General features: G+C 34.5%; 1 protein-coding gene across 2 annotated transcripts; it reads left to right on the forward strand.

Annotated features, from left to right (window-relative positions):
- Positions 1 to 3451: 3451 nt before the first annotated feature.
- PCNP (PEST proteolytic signal containing nuclear protein) lies at positions 3452 to 18634 on the forward strand. Of its 2 annotated transcripts, none has more exons than XM_074301060.1 (5): positions 3452 to 3624; positions 9873 to 10093; positions 13494 to 13568; positions 15560 to 15615; positions 16777 to 18634. In XM_074301060.1, the coding sequence occupies exons 1-5, from the start codon at positions 3561 to 3563 to the stop codon at positions 16904 to 16906; spliced, it is 546 nt and encodes a 181-aa protein (XP_074157161.1). In that variant the 5' UTR covers positions 3452 to 3560; the 3' UTR covers positions 16907 to 18634. The 2 variants fall into 2 exon arrangements, with proteins under 2 accessions (XP_074157161.1, XP_074157162.1); XM_074301061.1 differs by lacking the exon at positions 3452 to 3624 and adding an exon at positions 9676 to 9849 and having other exon boundaries at positions 9925 to 10093; positions 16777 to 18156.
- Positions 18635 to 19692: the final 1058 nt, after the last annotated feature.

Genomic DNA, 19692 nt, shown 5'->3' on the forward strand with positions numbered 1-19692 from the left:
TTTGAGTCCCATATTCATTAGATTTTTTTTTAATGGTTACTTTGTAGATTCAATCAATAAGTATTATTTCAACAAATATCAATTATGAGTTTCAAGCTCAAGGTTATGTTTCCTTTTTTCTCCTATCTTAAAAGATGATTAAGTACTGATCAATAGTACTTACTCAGTAGATTTTTTTGAGTGACAAAAAAGAATTTTGAGTACAACAAAGAAATGTCGGATAGGTTATTGTAAGTGCATTGTGATAGGATTCTTTCCTAGAAATCAAATATCTAGTAAATTAAGGAAAATCCATAATACCTTGAAATGCTGTCTGCAGTTTTAAATCAGTATTGTTTTTCATGCTATGAAAAATCCCAGCTAAAATATATCTTAAATTCACTTGGGGGAAATTAACTGGTTCAGTTTATCTTTTCCTTTTAAAATTCTCATAGTTTTTTTTAATTTATACCTCAGTTGTTTCTAGATATAAGACTATCTACATCTACAGATACACACAGTGAACCTTCCCTTATTGGTGTGTGTGTGGGGGGGTTGTTTAACCTATCTAATTCTGGGGAGAAACTAACACTGAAATAAAACACTTTCCATCCATAGTCTCCCACTTTTCCAAGGAAAGGAGAAAAGTGCATTTTCTCTCTTTACGACCAAGACCAGCCATTGCAATTACAGCACATTTAGTTCTCTTTTAGTGCTCTTGTTTTACATTATTGTAGTTATGTATAATATTTTTTCTGCTTACTTTATTAAGTACAATTTAAATCTTTCCATGTTTCTGTAAATTCCATAGTAATTTCTTACAGTATTATGTTTCATTATATTCATATGCCTTAGTTTGTTCATTCTTCATTTGATAGTCACCCACTTGGTTAACTAACTGGTGTGCTTTAAAGTTTCATAATATTAAATTGGCTTATTCTAAGCCAAATAGAAGAATGTGTCGTTGGGAAGGGTTATGTTTGTCCAATATGGATTTTTAATTTGTAGTTTCTAGGAAAAAATAGTTGCTTCACAGCTAAATGTCTTACTCAGTGAAAATGTACTCCCATATAACTGTACTGCAGATGGAGCAAGCAACTTGTACACCTTATGAACCATCTACCACCTTACCCCTAAGCTAGTTCTATAACCAGAACCATTGACACAGCTGCCAGACTCCATAGCAGTTTTTTCTGCTACTGAGCCTTCCACAGATTTCTCCCTCAAATAAATTGCACTTTTATTTTCACAATTTCAACCTCTCCCTTCCCCTTTCCCTAGTATAGTTCCATAACTGTAGGAACCAGGAGTTCTATTTACCCTCATGCTGGAATAATAAAAATGTATTCCCCCCGGGGGCAGTGTCAAATAATAGGTTTCTATAATTGGCCCATAAAAGCCAATTTAGCTATGAGTGCTATAATACCTGAGTTAGAGTTTCAGTTCTACTACCCAGGACTTAACATTTTGGTAGGGCTAATGCTGGTTGGATGTCCACATTAAGCTGGAGAGCATTGCCTGACTAAAGGCAAAAGTAATCCAGGCTAGAAGAAGAGCTACTAATCAGCAATGAAATCAGCCCTGAGTAGCTGCTATAGTTAAAGCCTAGGAGAAAAAACAATCTTTTTTTAAATCATTTTACTCAAAGAGGTTCCCTTTTCCAATTCTAGGAATAACATCATACATTGTACAATTGACTGAGAGGCACAATAAAGAGTTATGGGTTATTTATGGGCACAGCATCTGATACATCTTAAATCCTTGAAGTACAAGTTTCCATGAGTGTATTCTAAGTGTAAAATAGTGTTCCTATGCCTGAGAAATTAACAGACCATTTAGAGAGTGAAAAAATTAATGATACATAGACAAGTGATCATTGTTACTGACTGTGGCCAAGAACAGCTTAAGAGAGGTTAAAATTGGTTCTGAGAGCTGATCACATGGGAAAGATAATAAATTTTTGAAGTGGGGATAAGCAAGTCATACCCTAAGGTCTTAGAAGATTTGAACTTTAAAATCACAGCATGTTAAAAGCTAGAAGGAACCATCATCGTAAAGAAATATAACAATGATTGTGACAGAATACAAAAGAAATTGAATTCTAGTTAAATTTCTAATCAATACTTCCAATAGTTCCAATTCTAACTTTGCTTCTCAAAAGCTCTGTCAGTCACAGACAGATTAATCTTTCTAAATCTTTTTCATCTTTAAAATTATTTCCAGGGGCAGCTAGGTGGGGCAGTGGTTAGTGCACCAGCCATGAAGTCAGGAGAACACTAATTCAAATCTGCCCTCAGACACTTAACACTTTTTAGCTGTGTGACCCTGGGCAAGTCACTTAACCCCAATTGCCTCAAAAAAATTTCTGAAGTCTCTTCAAGCTTTTAATTGTATGATTCACTTTTCTCAGCTAAAATTGCTAATAGCACCTTCTTCCCCAAGTCATGAAGATTAAATGACAATATTTGAAAAGTGCTTGGTACAATGCCTGGCACAATATTAGGCATTTAATGAATACTTGTTTCTTTTCCTCCTTTCCTTCCCTCTCCCTCCCTATAGCATCACCATCAGTTGGTTCTCCTTGAATAAGGGAAGATAAGTTTAAATGATTCCTTCTATGGACCTCTGAATTTTTTGCTCTCCCAAGACAGCTTTCTATTCAGTTCAAGCTATTTGCTATTAAGGGCCTGCTTAGTGTGCGTCATATGCTTTCTCAGTGCTCGAGGTAAATTTTTTAATGGTCCCTACCCTAAAACTTGGGAGAAGTAATTTGTACACATAAATGTAGAATTTACAAAAGTAATTTTGGGGTGGGATATCAATTAGCTGATAGGGAATGAATCTGAAAAGCTTCACCAAACGGGTGCACTGAGCCTTGAGAAATAGGGATTTCAGGGGCTTAAAGTGAGAAGTAATAGCATTTCAAACGGGGCGGGGAGGCAAGAAGGGGATAGGAATAATTAAATATTTTTTAACGCCCTGTTATATTCCAGGAACTATGCTAAACCCTGAAAAACCTGGAGGCAACACAAAGACTTAATGGAGGCGGCGACAAAAGACCTGGGAGCAGGAAAATTTGTATTTGTAACATCAGTCTAAAAAGATAAATTGGAACTAATTCATGACTGGCTTTAAATATTCAAAAGATGTTTTATTTTATTAGGGAGTCACTAAAAGCTTAATAAAGGTGTGCTATGATCGGACTTTTAGGGGACCAATAGCAAAGCTCGGGCTACAGCATCAGCGAGTGGTCTCACTACGGTCCTCTCAGCTTTGGAAGCACGAACTTAAACTATCCAGTTAGGTGTTGGTTACACGGGTCAATCGGATTTGATTTAACGAGATTAAAAAAAAGCCCTTCCCCGTGATTGGTTAAGTGTTTGGCCAATCATTGAAGACGAGCAAGCTACTTCCGTCTGCGCTACTAGAGGAAATGGCGTCACACTGCAGCTTCCGGTAGGGAGCCGTTTCCCTCCTGGAGACCACAGCCGGCCGCCATTCGGTTCCCTCTATGGTGGCCGGGGCGGGGCCGTGGTCGTGACGTCCTTGGCGCGGTGGCGGGGGAGGAAGCCGCGGGGAAAATGGCGGACGGGAAAGCGGGAGAGGAGAAGCCGGAGAAGCCGCAGCGAGCAGGAAGCGCCGGAGGTGAAAACAAACCCAGCGTCGCGGGCCGCGGGGGCCGCTCTGGGCCTTCCTCCGAGCTCCCTGGGTGGGGGGAGCGGGGGTGCGGTAGCCGAGGCGGGGGTGGGGAGGGAGCGGGAGACGGGGACGGCTTGGGCGGACATGGCGCGGCTGGACTATGGCGTAGCCTGCGCTTCTCTACCCTAGGGCCCCGAGCCCCGAATCCGCACGATGCAGACTTCGTGGCGCTTGAGCCCACCCCGGGGCCGAGAGCCCTCCCCCGGGACCCTCCCTCGAGGAGGAGACTAGACTTACGGGGAGATTGGGGGGGGGGAGGGGAAGGGGGCGGGTCTCGAATCACGCCGAAGTCTGGGAGGGAAGAAGCCGCGGGCCGGTCTAGCCTCCCCCCACCTCGGGTGCATTTCTTCCCTCGGGGGCCGCAGTGCGGGAGCTGTCTGCTCCCCTTCCCTCCCCGCCCTGTTCTCTCCCATCTTCCCCGACTTGTGAGAGCCTTTCTAGGCGCAAACTGCCCCGCCTGGAAGTCTCGGAGCAGCCAGTGTCCCACAGTGACTTGTCTTAATCCATCAGGGTAGGGTGATTACTGTTGGTCAGTGCTCTTTTACCCCTGAAATAAGTCAGGTTCCCATCTTTGCAACTTCCCTCCCTTTCTCTTCCCTCTTAATTGTTGTGGTCACTGGGAAAGATTAAGACTGGGGTGTCTTCAGAGTCTCCCCACCCTTTTGATGGATTGTTTAGTAATTGCATGTTCTCAGGGTCAGGATCTTGTCTCCTTCCCTCTACTCATCTTTCCCTTTTAGCTGTCGGTAGGAGGCAGAATGCCAGATTTTTAGGCGCACAAATGGTCTGGTATGACCTGTCCTGTGTTCTGTTATGTTGGAATAAATAAAACTCAGATTAATGTTAGCTTTGTTGCCTTTCTTCCTGTCATTCTGATGGGTTTTTGTGCTGTGTAGGGGGGGAAAAAAGATACATTTCATAGTATTCATATCACTCCTTTTCCCCCCTTCCCAACCCTACTACTTAACAGACTCAAAAATTTTTCTGATCTGATCCAAGGGTCTAGCGCTCACCAGTACTTGTCGGAAAATGTTTTAGAGAACCCTAGAATGAGTAGCATGAGTGAAGTGCCCGTTTTAATTTTTCAGTGTGAATCGACTGTTCAAAATTATTTCCGTCTATCAAGGAGAAATAAGTGAAGTATTCAATTAGTGTTGTACCCAAATTCCTTTTTTGAAGGTCCAGGTTGGAGAAAGAATTTTCTTCTCTGTTATAGGTTGACATCACATGCTTTTCTATTCAAATTAAAACATAGTGAATTTTAAAATTAATATTGCCTTATTAAGGCAGTACTTAAAGAGTTCTGCTTTAATACCACAACATTAAGACTTAAAACCACCTTGAAAACGGATGCCCCCAAATGAAGATAATTTAGTCATTTTTGTGAGGTAAAATACAGATTTGAAGTCCAAAGAAGTTTATGTGCAAGTGATAGCTAGAATTTCCTTTTAAAATGTTATCAACATTCCTAAGGATAGGAGTAGAGAACTGTTTGATGTTGTCTCAAGTTATCTCAGAAATGTCAGATAATTCCCAGTTTGCCACTAAGATTTTTAAAAAGATTAGTTGTCAATTTCTGTCAAAATGTTAGAGCAAACAGTAAGAAAATAACTGTTATAGAGTATACCAGTTGTGGCAGCAATATTATTAGCCATAGTAGAAGTGCTTCACTGTTTATAAACCAAATTATGTTTTTAAAAATGTATTAAGGGAGTGTAATGCTTAGAAAAAACAAAAAAGCTTGTGGGTAATTTATTGTCCATGTGAGACCTTATACTTTAGTGTTGAAATTGGAGTCAACATGGAAGGTTTCTTATCCCAAGCTAGATCTTTATCTTATGTATGTGACTTTATCTTCTTTTTATGTGATTATAGATATGGATAGGTGAAATAGATATGCAGCAGTTTTGTTGTGAGAGCAGTAAACTACGCAAGTTGATTCTCATGGCTTTGGTATTGGTACTTCCTCACATTGGATTAGGATATGTGTGTGGCTAGAGGTTTTGATTTTTTTTTCTCCTTCCTCCATTGGGAAGGCAGAGGAGAAAAAATAGATAGGGCAAGACTTTGGTATGAAATTTGTTATGTCAAGACTAAAACTAGTGAAGCAAACAAATTTTACCAGAAAAAATGCAATTGTATCTTAAATCACAGTCTTGTGGTCTCCTAAACTAGCCTGAGAACTGAACTGGCAGTGAATATTAAAGACATTTTATTACCAAATTAAAAACAGGTCACAAAAAGGCACTTAGAGCTTCCCTATTTAGCCCTGTTTGCCAGTTACTAGGGGGGAAAAAATTTCTACTGAATGTAGTAGATCTAGTTTGTTTTCACATGATTAATCTGAACGTTTTTGGTATGCTTTTAAGAGAAACAAATGAATTCCTTTAAGAAAATTTCTATTTAAAACAACTTATTATCTCCTTTATGCTTTTAAAGAAATTTATTATTAAAAATGAAATATTCTTAAATCATAAAAATTATGAGAATAACTATTAGTTCCCTTCATGTATGCTACAAGTGAATTATATATATATATGTAAGCCTTCCCTTTTTTTAGAATTTACAGTTGATTACCTCAGTGTGAAGTTAATAGGAAATTACAAAAGTCACATTAAAACTTGTAGACTTAGTAGCTCTTTGTAAAACTCCCAGAACACTGAAGGGGCAGCCTAATATAAAGGGGGGAAATTGTAAGATTTGGAGTTGAGACCGTAGATTTAAATTCTGGCTCTGTCCCTTTACTATGTAATCTCTGTGGTTTCAAACTTTCTAGGCCTGGATTTCTAGTCTGTAGAATGAAGAGGTTGGACCAAATCAAATGATACCTAAGATCCCCTTGTAGCTTTCAATCTCTGAGTCTAACTTAAGTGACTTATTTTGTATAGTTTAGATTTGGAAGGTACTATTTTTACACTATTTGTGATTGATTTGAGTAATTAACTCATTAAGCTATTTCAAGTTTGAGTTAGTTGAGAAATCCATTTTTTCATGTGAATTATATAATACAAAACAATTGAAATTGAACAATAAGGGGATTTTACTGCCAGACTATCTGGCTTCAATTTTTTATTTGTTTTCTTTTCCATATCTTATTAAATGTATTTTTGAAAGTTGTTCCAAGCAAAGTCATAAATGAGGACAAATCATTCTAGTTATTTGAAAGGAAGAAGTCAGTTTGTACTTGTTAGTATGATTAGTGGATCTCATCCTCCATGGAAAGGATTCTACCATATGATTGTCATCAATTACCCTTTTCTTCCCCCCCCCCCCTTTTCTCTTTTCTTCTTTCTTTTTTCATAATTATGGATCTGAATAGTGACATAGAAATTTACATATTTGGTAGTGAAAAGTTTTTTCCTGATTGTGAAGCTAGCAGTTTAAAATTAACTGGAAACCCAAGGGCAAATTGTTGCTCTTAAGTAGAATTGGCATATATTAGGCATTATTATCAGACTAGACTTGAGAAATAGGTGGTGTTTTAGCTTTGCTTTTTTAATTGCTAGAAATGCAAAAGAAGATACAATTGAGTTGCACTTAATTTGCTGTTTGAGAGAAATCTTCCATTCTGTTTTCCCATTTGGGTTCTGTTATATAGAGGACTATTCTAATAAAATGTTTTTGTTTGTTTTCTTCAGAATAGAAACTAAGTAAATAGATGGAATTCAGCATATGTACAAGTCAGGAACGTTTTCAAATATAATTTTTTCATTGCTCTCTTGAATAACTGGTTTGGTGGATAGTAGACTTTGATTTGGAGTCAGGGAGACCCAGATTCAAATCCTGCTTATGACACCTACCTAGAAGTTGTACTGTGTAAATGCACTTTATAACATTAACCTTTCTGAGAATCAGGTTATCTAATTTTTGTTTTATGATTGGTAGTCTGCTTGGATAATGAATGGAGTTCCCACATTAAGCAAATCTCAGATATCCGAGAGGTGTTGCTGTATCCTCAATTTTTTTCTTCTAATTCAAGCCTGGTATAATTTGCTCAAATTCCCTGTGCCTCAGAATTTAGTTCCAGAAAGATTGGGATTGGTAGCAGAAATAGAAGAAGCAAAGAAATATAAGGAGAAAATCATTTTGATATTATTGTCTTTAAACTTTAGATCAGGAATTCTTAAACTTTATTCGTGGAGTACTCTCATGGTCCAGTGAAGTCTATTAAAGACACCTTAGAATTATGTTTTTAGATGCATAAAAACATGGTGTTACAGAGGAAATCGAACATTGAAATAATTATAAAAATGTTTAGAAGACAAATTAGTGGACAACAGCTAGAACTTTAGTCCACAGACTGTCTTTTTGTAATGCTGTTTGTTCTAGTGTTTTTCCATTTGAATATAAGTGGAATAAAATACAAGTATCACTTGAATTTGAATTTCATTTTACCCTATAATTCACCTTTATTATATGTAATCTATAATGTAAAGTAATCTCTCATTTTATTTCATTACGAAATCTTTTTTCCTCAATTAAAAATGAGCTTAATAAGTCAAATAGTTGGTTTACTTATAAAATAAAACTCATGTGGCAACTTTATAATAAAATTGATCAAAAATACTTGAAAGTTCTAAATTTAGTACTTAAATGATGACATTTTCATAAATTCTTTTTGCATTTCTTTTTGTTTGAAAATTCTAAACTGGGATGCTAGTATAGATGCCATTATTTTTTAAACACTATATTTTGGGCAAACTTCACTCCTCGGTAATTAATTATAATATTTTAATGAGTGATTGGCATCATTTGCCATCCTTTGCAGGTATAATAAAATATTGTCTTCCACCTGATTCCTTAATTTCCCAATCCAAAACTAAATCCTTGTTAATCCCACTCTGGGTAACATAACATTGTTCTCATTGCTTCCTATAATCTACAGCAATAACTTGAAGACATTATTTCCACTTTTTTCAAACAAGCATGAACATTAAGTTCAAGTATTAATTAAAAAACAACCAAAAAAAGCCCCACCCACTTCAGTACTTGGACCCTGAATCATAGCTTTCTAAATAGCTACACTTTTGTCTTTTTCTTTTATTTCATTTTTGGTTTCATTTTTTCCTATTGTCTCTGTTTGCCACACATTTATATAGTAGCAGTTTGTATCCTTGTTGTCTAGGACATAGAAAAGAAAGAAAATAAATTTTTTAATCTTGAGCTAGTTTCTTTATTCCCCGACATCTAATATGTTCCTAAACACCTTCCTCTGCTGTTCATGTGGTATATGCTTAAGGAATATCAACTAGTTTTTAAATTTGATATTTGGATTTTTTTTCAGTCTTAAATTTGATATTAAATATCTAGGAAGGCAAAAATTACTAAATAAATTTGGTATATTCCAAAACTAAACATGAATTACTTGTAGATTATCACTTGTATCAACACGGGAAACCTCACCCAGCCCAGACACGGAAAGGATTGACAGATCTATAGCTCTTTCTCGATTCTGTAATCTATAATCTGTGATCTATAATCTGTTCCCTTCATAAAAATGGATAATTGAGAATTTGAGAATGGAAAACATCTGTATTCATACGCATGGATGATTCTCCTCTTAAATGCTCTCTGTAATTTCAAACAACTCAGCATAACCAAAATTCTAAGACATGTTTTATTTACTAATATTTCTCAGTAAATTCAGTTTCAAACCAGTATTGTGAATGCCCTTTTCTAGGTAGATATTAATGCAGTTGTAGAATTTAGACATTATCAGAAATTACCAGCCATATTCTCCTAATCTTCAAGATTGCCCTTAATTATAAACAGTTAATTACTAACAAATTAGATGATCATATTGAGGAATTTTTAACCACTTGAGTATTTTGGAAGTTTTTATTTGTATTAAGCAGACTCCTCTTTATCTTTTTTCCTCTCCCCACACACATATAGAATTTTTGGTTTTGTGTAGTATAGCAATGTTTAGTCAAAAGTCTATTCATTTTTTGAAAAATATGTAATTTTAAGTTACCGTGTATTTTATGCTAGTTACTTCAAAGGAGCCTCTTCTACTGCCACACAATCTCTATTCCCTCTGTATGCTCAAACAAAACAGTGGAGGAGACTGTTGGGCCAGTAGGTTTGCAGCTGCAGAGGTACTTTCCTTATAACAATGCTTTATGAGGTTGCTGCTCCCATCACTCTGCTCAGTAAAATTAGCTCATCTTGGTAAGTTGTTTCGACTTCACCAGGACCTGAAGAAGAGGCAGAAAAACCTGTGAAAACTAAGACTGTTTCTTCCAGTAATGGAGGGGAAAATTCGAGTCGCAGCGCAGAGAAGCGATCAGCTGAAGAAGAAGCCGAAGACTTCTCATCCAAGCCTGTGCCTGCAAAGATAGCCAAGTTTGGGTTTGCCATAGGCAGTCAGACGGCAAAGAAAGCACCAGTCATATCCATCAAACTTGGAGCAAGTGTGAGTCATTATTTTGAATTCAGTGTTCACAGGGCATGGGTCAAATCTGGGAGGGAATCAGAAGAGTGTTTGAGAATCTTATATTTAAAAAAAAATAAAGACTTCATAGACATTTTTTTTCTGAAATGCATCCTACGGTTACATAGTACATGTATCTGTGAGTATGTAATTTAGATTGATATTTAGGAAAGATTAATGAAAAACTATGATACAGAATCATAGAAAGTGAAAACTTAATTCTATCACTTTAGATTGAACAGAGCTTTATAAAATATCTTTAGAGAGGAGAAACGTAGATCTAAATATAATTCTTTGGGGTCTGTAGAATCAGGACCCTAAATCTACCGTATTTTGTTGTGCTTCTAGAGAGACTGACATCAGTGCAGAGGCCTATGGATAGAGTAGATATTGAAGACATGAAGACACTGTGGGGAAATGTGTTCCACATGAAAAAGAGTGCTTAAGACAGCACAGTGAAAAGCATCTTCAACTTGTATCACTTGTTCCCAAAATGTCCCAGTCACTATTTGATCATTATGTCTTATTAATCAGAACTTCATCCATCTCTTTAACTTTTTACTTCGCTCTCCCAGCTCTGAACTACCTCTTATTCATCTGTTGATCATCTTTATCACTCCCAGTGGGTCCTTGGTCTTAACCCACTTTAAATTTGCAATCCATGTTTCACTTAGTAGGAAAGCATGGCTGTAAGATCTGGTTTTATGTCTGTCTTTTTTTGTACACAAGTGATAAAGGCTCTTGTCTAAGCCCCGAATTAATCAGAATTAATTAATAACTGAATTAATTAGAATATTTTTGAGACCAGTAACTCTAGCTGGAAGGTTTTCCTTCACCAACATCCTTGAGCCTCAATTACAGGGGAAAAAAATTTTTCTGACGATTTTGTCTTATTTCCATTCTAGTGTTCCAATACCTTTTTGGATCCCAGTTCTCTCATCATATAGCTATCCTGCCCAGTTTCATTTTGCTTACAAATATTTTAAGTGTGTCAACTATCTTCAATTGTGCATTCATCTAATTGTATTTTCATCTAGCCTTCATCTTTTTATTATTTGCAGGAATTTTGTGAAAGTTTATCAGATATCTTAGGAAATCCAGATACTCTGCAACTTTTCACTGATATATCCTAGATGGTAACCCTGTCAAGAAAGGAAATGTGGTTCATTTGGCATGGTTTGTTTTAATAAGCCTAGGCTAAATTATATTGACACTTAATTTCCTTCTACTTGCTCACAAACAAACCATTTAATGCTCTCCTCCAGAATGTTTTCAGGTATCAAGGTCACAGTCAGTGCCTTATATTTTGTTGAATTGCTCTTTCTATGGGCACCTAAAATCCTAGGACACTTCCATTCAGCAAAATTTCAGTGGTCACATCTTCAAACTCTTTCCTTGAACTTATTTCAAGAAGTTCTTTTTCTCTCTCACTTTCTTGAGTTTTAGTTCCCTCATAATTTTTTTCCCCCCTCTCATTATTATGAAGACTGTTTTTGATGAAAACAAATGTAAAATAGTAAATGAATGTTCCCTTTCCTCTAGGTTATCTGTTGTCTTTCCTTTCATCTCAGATAGAAGGCCTGTGCTGTCCTGGTTCTTTTCCCCAATGTTTTAAAAACAGAACAACCCAACTCCCGCCCCGCCCCCCCCAAAAAAAAGCCTTTTTATTTATTACAAGCCTCAATTGATTCCAGAATTTAGCCTTCCTGATGTGATTATAGGATTAGACTATCCTTACATTTTTTAAATTACCATTTCTTTTCTTTTGGCATATTCCCTTATCAAATAATTCTTCCCTCTGTCTTTTCTGTTTTGTATGGCTACTTGGTTTGAATGTCTCTTTCTCCCATGCATAACCCCCTCCCCCAAACCAATGTTGAGAGAGCAAATGTAAAAGGTTATTGGATTTGGAACATTGCTTGGGTTTAAATCTTGCCTCTACTACTTGATCTTGGGCAAGTCACTTGCTTTCTTGGACTTGTTTCCTCATTTGTAGAAGAAAAAGTTTGTACTAAATTATTTCTGGAGTTTTTTTGTAACCATGAGACTTCAATATTTAGCTATCACAATTTTGTCTTAATTTCATTTTGACAATCTCTAAGCCCTCTTGAATTGATTTTTTTTTTCTTTATTCTCTCATGCCTTTTCTTTGAACTTGTGAAATCTATTGAAAAAATTTGGGGCATACTAGAAAATATTAATACCAAAATAGTTAAATTCTATAAAGGTTCCAGATTTGTCATTTGGCTTAAATAGCACATGATAAAACTTAAGTCCTTCATCATCTTTATTTGGAATTTTAGCAAAAAGAATGTTGACTTATAAAAAACCAGTTTAAACGTACTCTAATTTAGAAAATTTTAATCTCTTGGAACCTTGGTAAAATCAAGTAAGTGAAATATTTAGCCAATAAGAAATAAAACATTAAGGTAATGTTATCTGACATATGGTATTAGTACTAGGTTTTTAAGTAAAACAGAAGTCATCTAAAACTCTCCACTGTTGATGATGCTGGTTAGTTATAGCTGTCATAACAGCAGCACCTATTTTCTGAAGTTAATTTTTTGGGAAAAAGTGTTTTGCTGCCAGATGCATATATTCTAGATTATTTTTCAAGAATGATTATCTAAAATGTTACATGGGTTTCTTTCCCAATATTTTTGTAATCTTGGTATATGGTCCTTTTTGAAAAATCTCATATTAACAGATATAATCATTACCACCCAAAATGGTCTTTTTTGTTAGGTGAATTTTAAGGGCAGGATTTGGGGAGATTATTTCATTATTTTAGGGGGGGTTAATTTTAAAATATGTGAAAAGGAAATTCAGACCATTTGTTATTATTTTCTCGTTTTAAGATTTTTGTACATTAAAATTGTATGCATCTTACTAAATGTATTAAACTAATGATATCAAGTAAGTGGTTAGTTATGGGATCTATGACATTTCATTGTAGTATATTGATTGATTATTTATGCAGTAATTCACATTTGTGGTTGGTACTCCCTTTAGAAGATCATGTCTTATAACTACATGAAAATCAGTCAGCAAATATATCTTTAATGCCTGATATACACTTGGCATTGAGTGTCCTTGGGAAAATATTCTCTACAAAATCAAATATAAATATCCAAGTTTACTTAAAAACTATTACTAATTAAGTCTGTCTAATAGTAGTTCCATATTCTCAGGGAGCATAGGGGATCTAAAACATGAGATTTTCCAAAGTACTAACTTATTGCATAAAATATTTTGAAAGCAAAAACCTTTCTTTTTTTTTTTTAATACAAAAAAAAATCAGTTTTCCTGTTTTGAATTGCATGCATATGATATAAATACTTTGCTTATATAGTGTTCGTCTGTTTTGATGTCTCTTTTTTAGAAGCCTAAAGAAACTGTTCCAACTCTTGCCCCTAAAACCCTTTCAGTAGCAGCAGTTTTCAATGAAGATGATGATGTAAGTCAATGGCTAATTCTTTTTCTTATTTTTAAATTAATCATATTAAAGAATTTTTGGACTTCTTCAAGAAGACTAAAACTCTGACTTCACAAAAAAAAAAATGGGTGATGGGATAGAAAATAGCAATTCTATCTGTCAGTAATAGTTGCCTAATTTGTACCAAGACATGAGGAATAAATTTAGAAAAAAAACCATCCCTTATCCTTTAGCTTACATTCTGTAGAGGGGAAGGGTTGGGAAAGGAAGGTGAGAAGAGAATGGCATGTTCATAGATAAATATATTTTGATTAAAAAAAGATCACTGCACACTGATAACAGCAGAGAGATATTAACAACTGGGAGTATCAGGAAGCCCTCTTGAAGGAAATGGCCCATGAGCTGAGCTTTGAAAGGATGTGAGGTATTTAAGCAAAGAGAGGAAGAAAAACATAGGTGGTCCCACAATTTTGAATTTTTCTGGTGGCATCTGGAAGAATTGGGGAGAAAGAAGATTATTTTTTTTTTTTTTTGAAGGGGGGGGATTCTATCTCCCTCAAACTTGAAGGTTCATTCAAGCAAAGAATGGATGACTGGTAAACATGTTTAAGCAAAGATTGAATGACTGCTCATTAAAAGTGCAAGAGGAATTCGTGGGCCACACAGAAGTTAAGATTGAAATATGAAGCATCATCTTCATGGCTCTAATTTCAAGATTCTTAAGAGATTGAGGGCAAGATCCCAGAGCCCTATTTTCTTCTGTTCATGATGTTAATTTCTGATGAAGATAAAGCTAGCATTTTTATTTGTCTGATTTCAATATGTTGTAATGCTAGCTCACATGTAATAGAGTTTTAAGATTTCCACTTTGTATACACGTTATCTCATTTGATTTTCACAACAACCTTGTGTAATATGTGCTATAATTCTCCCCATTTTATAGATAAATATGACCCTCAAAGAGGCCAAGTAATTTGTCTAAGGTTATATAATTGTAATTGTCTAAATAATTTTTAAGTATTTGATGTGAGTAGAGGTTAGATAAACACTGATGCATAATATTTTAACATGTTTAACATATATATTGGATTACTTGCCATATAGGGGAAGGGATATGGGGAGAAGCAGGAGAAAATTTGGAACACAAGGTTTTGCAAGGATCAGTGTTGAAAAATTATCCATGCTTATCTTTGAAAATAAAAAGCTTTAATTAAAAAAAAAAGACTGATGTATAAAGACATATCTATTATCATTTTGATTGATAAACCATGTTAATTTTGCATCTTGAACCATCTGACAATGTCAAGAACTTTGATAATGAGATCTTCCTTTTGCAATTTGAGAGGAGGAAAGAAATGGTTTTATATTGCTGGTTAAAGCAATTGTACCTTATTGTAATTTCTCTCAAGGGTTACAGTTCAGGGGTCAGGTGGAAGGTAGGACCAGTTGGGAGATCAGAGAGTTGTGTTGTCTGAAAAGTAGATAGAGAGTTGACATTCTAGCAATAAAGATTTCCTTCTTGGAATTAAGGTCTTAATTTGCCTCATATAAAATAAATAAACAGGAAAAACAAATAGTGTTTTTTGTTATATGATATTAACTTTAACTTAAGGACAGTCAGTTCCTGCTAAAATAGTTTTAATAGTTTGTTTTTTCCTTCCTTCCATTGTTATATACTATGATTCACAATAGCAAGGAACAAAAAAATCTGTTTTTACAAACATTTATAATTCTCTATAAATTCAATATTTTTAAAAGCTATTGATTACTAAATAGATTTTTTAAATTTCCATCTTAAAAAAATGATACTAGTAGTCATAGTAGGGGTAGCTAGTTGGTATAGTGAATAGAGCACCAGCCTTCAAATCATGGGGACTTGAGTTAAAATCTAGCCTCAGATGCTTAACACTTCCTGGCTGTGTGACTTAAGTTACTTAAGTCCAGTTGCCTCAGGGAAAAAATAATAATTGTTAATTTTGTACCAATATTTCATCTGTGATTTTTTTTCCCAGAGTGAACCAGAGGAAATGCCTCCAGAAGCAAAAATGCGGATGAAGAATATTGGAAGGTATTTAAATTTTTTGCATGTGTTTAAACTATTAGCAAATCATGGAAGAGCTAAAGTCTTTAAGGATATTATTAGATTCTAAATCTCTTGGCATAAAGTCACATAAGGAAAATTTTACTACTGTTTTACTTTTTTCAAGGAATTGAGAGGTGACCATAATTTATTTTGGGACAAAGGGAAATCACAAACTTTTTAAGCAGTCAGAGGTTCTTTACTTCCTCACCTGATGGGGAAAAAAAGTTTTTCTGAGGAAAAAAATATTATATACAAAAAAAAAAAAAAATTCTCAGGATTCTTTTCAGAGATCAACAGATGGTTTTTAATTAAATAGTCACAAAATTTTTCATGGGTTGAAATTTAAGTTTGTTGGTGATTAGGTTTTTAATATGGAGGATAGTGATAATATCTTCTCATCTATTTTTTCAAAATTAATACCTCAGTACCTTATAAGGAATGCACAACCTTAAAGTAACTTCCCAAAAAAGAGAGCAAATTTTGAAGATACTTAGTTCCCACAGAATAGAGCAAAATAATCATTCCACAAAAGGCAAAGAAGCTAGATTCTGAAAAGATGCTATTTAATTTTAAATTGCATAGTGCAAATAAGAATAATGTAGGTTTTCTAAAAGCAATCAGATTGACAAAAATTTTAAAGTGATAATATTCAGACTAATTTTGGTACCATGTTGCTTTAAAAATGCCACATTTGTTTTCTTTGTTTGACATAACAGTTTAAGAGTAGAAAATAATAGTGTTAATATTACACTGCATGCCTTCATATGGTGTTTTTCCTTTAGGTTTACTTAAGTCATTGTGGTATATGAACAATGTCATATTTAGAAACACTAAAATATGAGATGAGGTTGTTAGAATTATGAAAGAGAGGAGACTCACTAGATAAAATTGTCTTGGAATCTGAAGAGACCTGAACTCAAATCCAAGATTTCACACTGCCTGTTTGACTGTAAACAGATTGCTCAATCTCTAGTTTTTGGTTTTTTTTCCTCATATGTAAAATGGAAATCCTATGCAGAATATCTGCCTTACCAGCTAATTATTGAAGGGGAATTGAATGATGAAATTTTCACATCTTTCTCTATTACAGTACTATCTAAAGGCCTTTAAACTGTTTATAAACTCCTTTTTCATTTTTGAAAATAGGGATACACCAACATCAGCTGGACCAAACTCCTTCAATAAAGGAAAACATGGATTTTCTGATAACCAGAAGCTGTGGGAACGAAATATAAAATCTCACCTTGGAAATGTCCATGACCAAGATGATGACTAAATGATGTGTTTCAAGATTGGGGTATGGGGTGGGTGTGATGTTAAAAGGAACAGTTTCCTTTTTTTTTTTTTCTTTTTTTTTTTTTTTTAAAGGAAAAAAAGAATGATATAAGACTATCTTTGGAGCCACTTTTAAAAAAAATTGAGTGGTGTACTAATAAATGAAAGTTTGAAATTAGAGGTAATTTATGTTTTATACACAGATTTCAAGACATTTGCTAATTTTGTAGTTCATGTGATTAGTTTCAAAAGGTTACAGATAATAAAGAAGTCAGAAATGGTACCTTTTTAAGAATTGCTTATTTTTTTAGTCACAACTATTAGCACATTAAGGAGGAAGCAAAAGTTTAATGTCTCTTTGACTGTTCAAATTGAAAACAACTACTAAACTCTATCTTTACCTAAACTATCTGGCTCCCAAGAACAGCCTTATAGAGAAGGAGTGTTGTACTGGGAGGGAAGTGTTACTGGAACGTTGATTTGAAAATAATAATTTAGACAAAATAGAAATATGACAGCTTTTTTTTCGATGGACATTTTTTTTAGTCATGAACTAGGCATTGCTAACAGCAGCTACAGAAGCTATAACAAGAAAAACCATAATTACTCTTTTGAAATTTTATGTAAAGTATTTAATATATGATGTGGCCTGATTCAACTTAATAGGGCTTGTCCTAACTTCATTGGTTTTCAAAGGACAAGCATTTACTGTGCAAGTAAATCAGTATTTTAAATGTGTTTCTTTGAGTTATTGGTATTAATAAGCTCCTGTAAGCATGTCCACCAGAACTTGAGATAAATATAAGGAAGCTGTTTCTTTTAAAAAGTAAGCCACCACCAAAAATGTGATTAAAATATGTACATTGCTTAAATGCATTTGGCTTTTTTAATTTTAAAAGAAATGACACACCAAAAATTCATTAACATTGTATAAAGATGGTGAAGGTGCACTTTCTGTATTGTCAGAGCATTTAAATTACCAATTTAGTGAAAACTAATTTGAATTTAAGCAACGTTAATTTTCTCATTACTAGGCTGGTATATAATATGCTCATTTATAAGCTTATTTCTTTATAGACCACTGGCCCATTTCAGGTACTGAAAATACAAGAGAGTGCATCTTTAAAATTATTTTATGAAAGATTTGACCACTTATACTTTGAGTCTGTAAGTTCTGAGAGGTTTCTTTTGTATTTTTGTATCGTATATGTAATCTTAAATTTCTTTGAAATATAATGCTGTTGGAACACCTGTTTTAGTATCTTTAAAAGCTTTGTCATAAAAAATGTATAATGTTTTCTTGAAAATTCCTTCAATGTTGAATTTCAAGGCAGCTTTAGACTATTCTATTGGTGGTAACTGCCAGTTAAGCTCTTAGAATAGGTAATCGTTCCAGAGGAGCTGCCTTGTATTGTATATTCCTAATACTTTTGTCCAGTTGCATTTACATTTAGACTATGCCCCACATAAAACAATGAAAATGTACATAGAACTATTAGTTCTTCCTTATTTGACTTAACCATATCAAAATTCATAAATTTATCTTTAGACACTAATGTAGGCAAACTTTCCATTTTTGTCCTTTTTATTGTTATGTTTAAAGTAAGGATTCTTCCTCTTCTGAATGTTTTCTTGACCCAAATGAAATGATAGCCTAAGGTCAAGACAGGAGAGAGTGATGACTGAGATGAATGTCTTTACTAAAATACCAATAAATTTGTGAAACTCAGTAATACAGTATGTTCTATTCTCCTTAACTGTTGCTATCTTCCATAAAGAACAAAATAAAATAAGATTACTGATTCCTATTCACTGATGGGCAAAGTATAAAAGAACAGATATTTTTAAATCACTCAGCTACTACAGTTAGATATTAATCATTCATCATGTAATGTGTTCACTGGAAATTGTATTACGTAGTTAACATGTCTCCTTGTCAGAATGTTAGGTCTTTGAAGGAAGCAACTGTTTTTTCCTTTCTTTGTGTCTCTAGAATTTAGCACAGCATTTAATTAATACTTGATGACTGAGTGACTGTTGCATTTGATATAAGTAAAGTCAAGTTAGCCTAAAATGTAAAAGATCAAACTAAAACTTAATCTCAGATGAGTTATGGAAAGTACTTTATAAACCTTAAAAGCACAATATAAATGTCAGTTGCTATTATTACTTGGAAGGAATTCAATACTTAATATTACTATTAGGTGCTAGAAGCAAAGAAATATTTGATACAAACCACTTTCAAGGACCTTAAAATTGGAAGATTTTATATATACACACATACACACACACCAAAAAAACATAAATACAACTCCAAAAAATTTAAAAGTAGAAGGTCTAATCAGGTAAAGTAGTTTGAAATTTTTTAAAAAAGAAAAAAATAACTTTCTCTTGAGGGAAAAGGGCAAGGCAAACAAAAAGCAAGGAGTTGAGTCTTTGCAAGAAGATCTGGGAAGGGATTTCAGGACTGATAATATTTTACATGTCATTGTTTCTCTTGATTCAGTGGAGAAGAATGCTGGACCTTGAGTCAGGAAGACCCCGAGTTCAAATCTGATCTAAAACATATTAGTTGTGAACCTGAGCAAGTCACAACATCTGATTCAATTTCCTCATCTGTAAAGTAGGGATAATGATAGCATCTGTCTCGGGGTTGTGAGGATCTTGTGAAATATTTGGAAAGCAATTTTAAAGTGCTATATGGCTGGCATAACACGGTAAGGGAATAAGAATATTCATAGCACCTACTATGTCCACTTTATTTATGTGCCAGGCTCTTTCCAAACA

This window comes from Sminthopsis crassicaudata, chromosome 3 (assembly GCF_048593235.1).
Source record: "Sminthopsis crassicaudata isolate SCR6 chromosome 3, ASM4859323v1, whole genome shotgun sequence".
Taxonomy (NCBI): domain Eukaryota; kingdom Metazoa; phylum Chordata; class Mammalia; order Dasyuromorphia; family Dasyuridae; genus Sminthopsis; species Sminthopsis crassicaudata.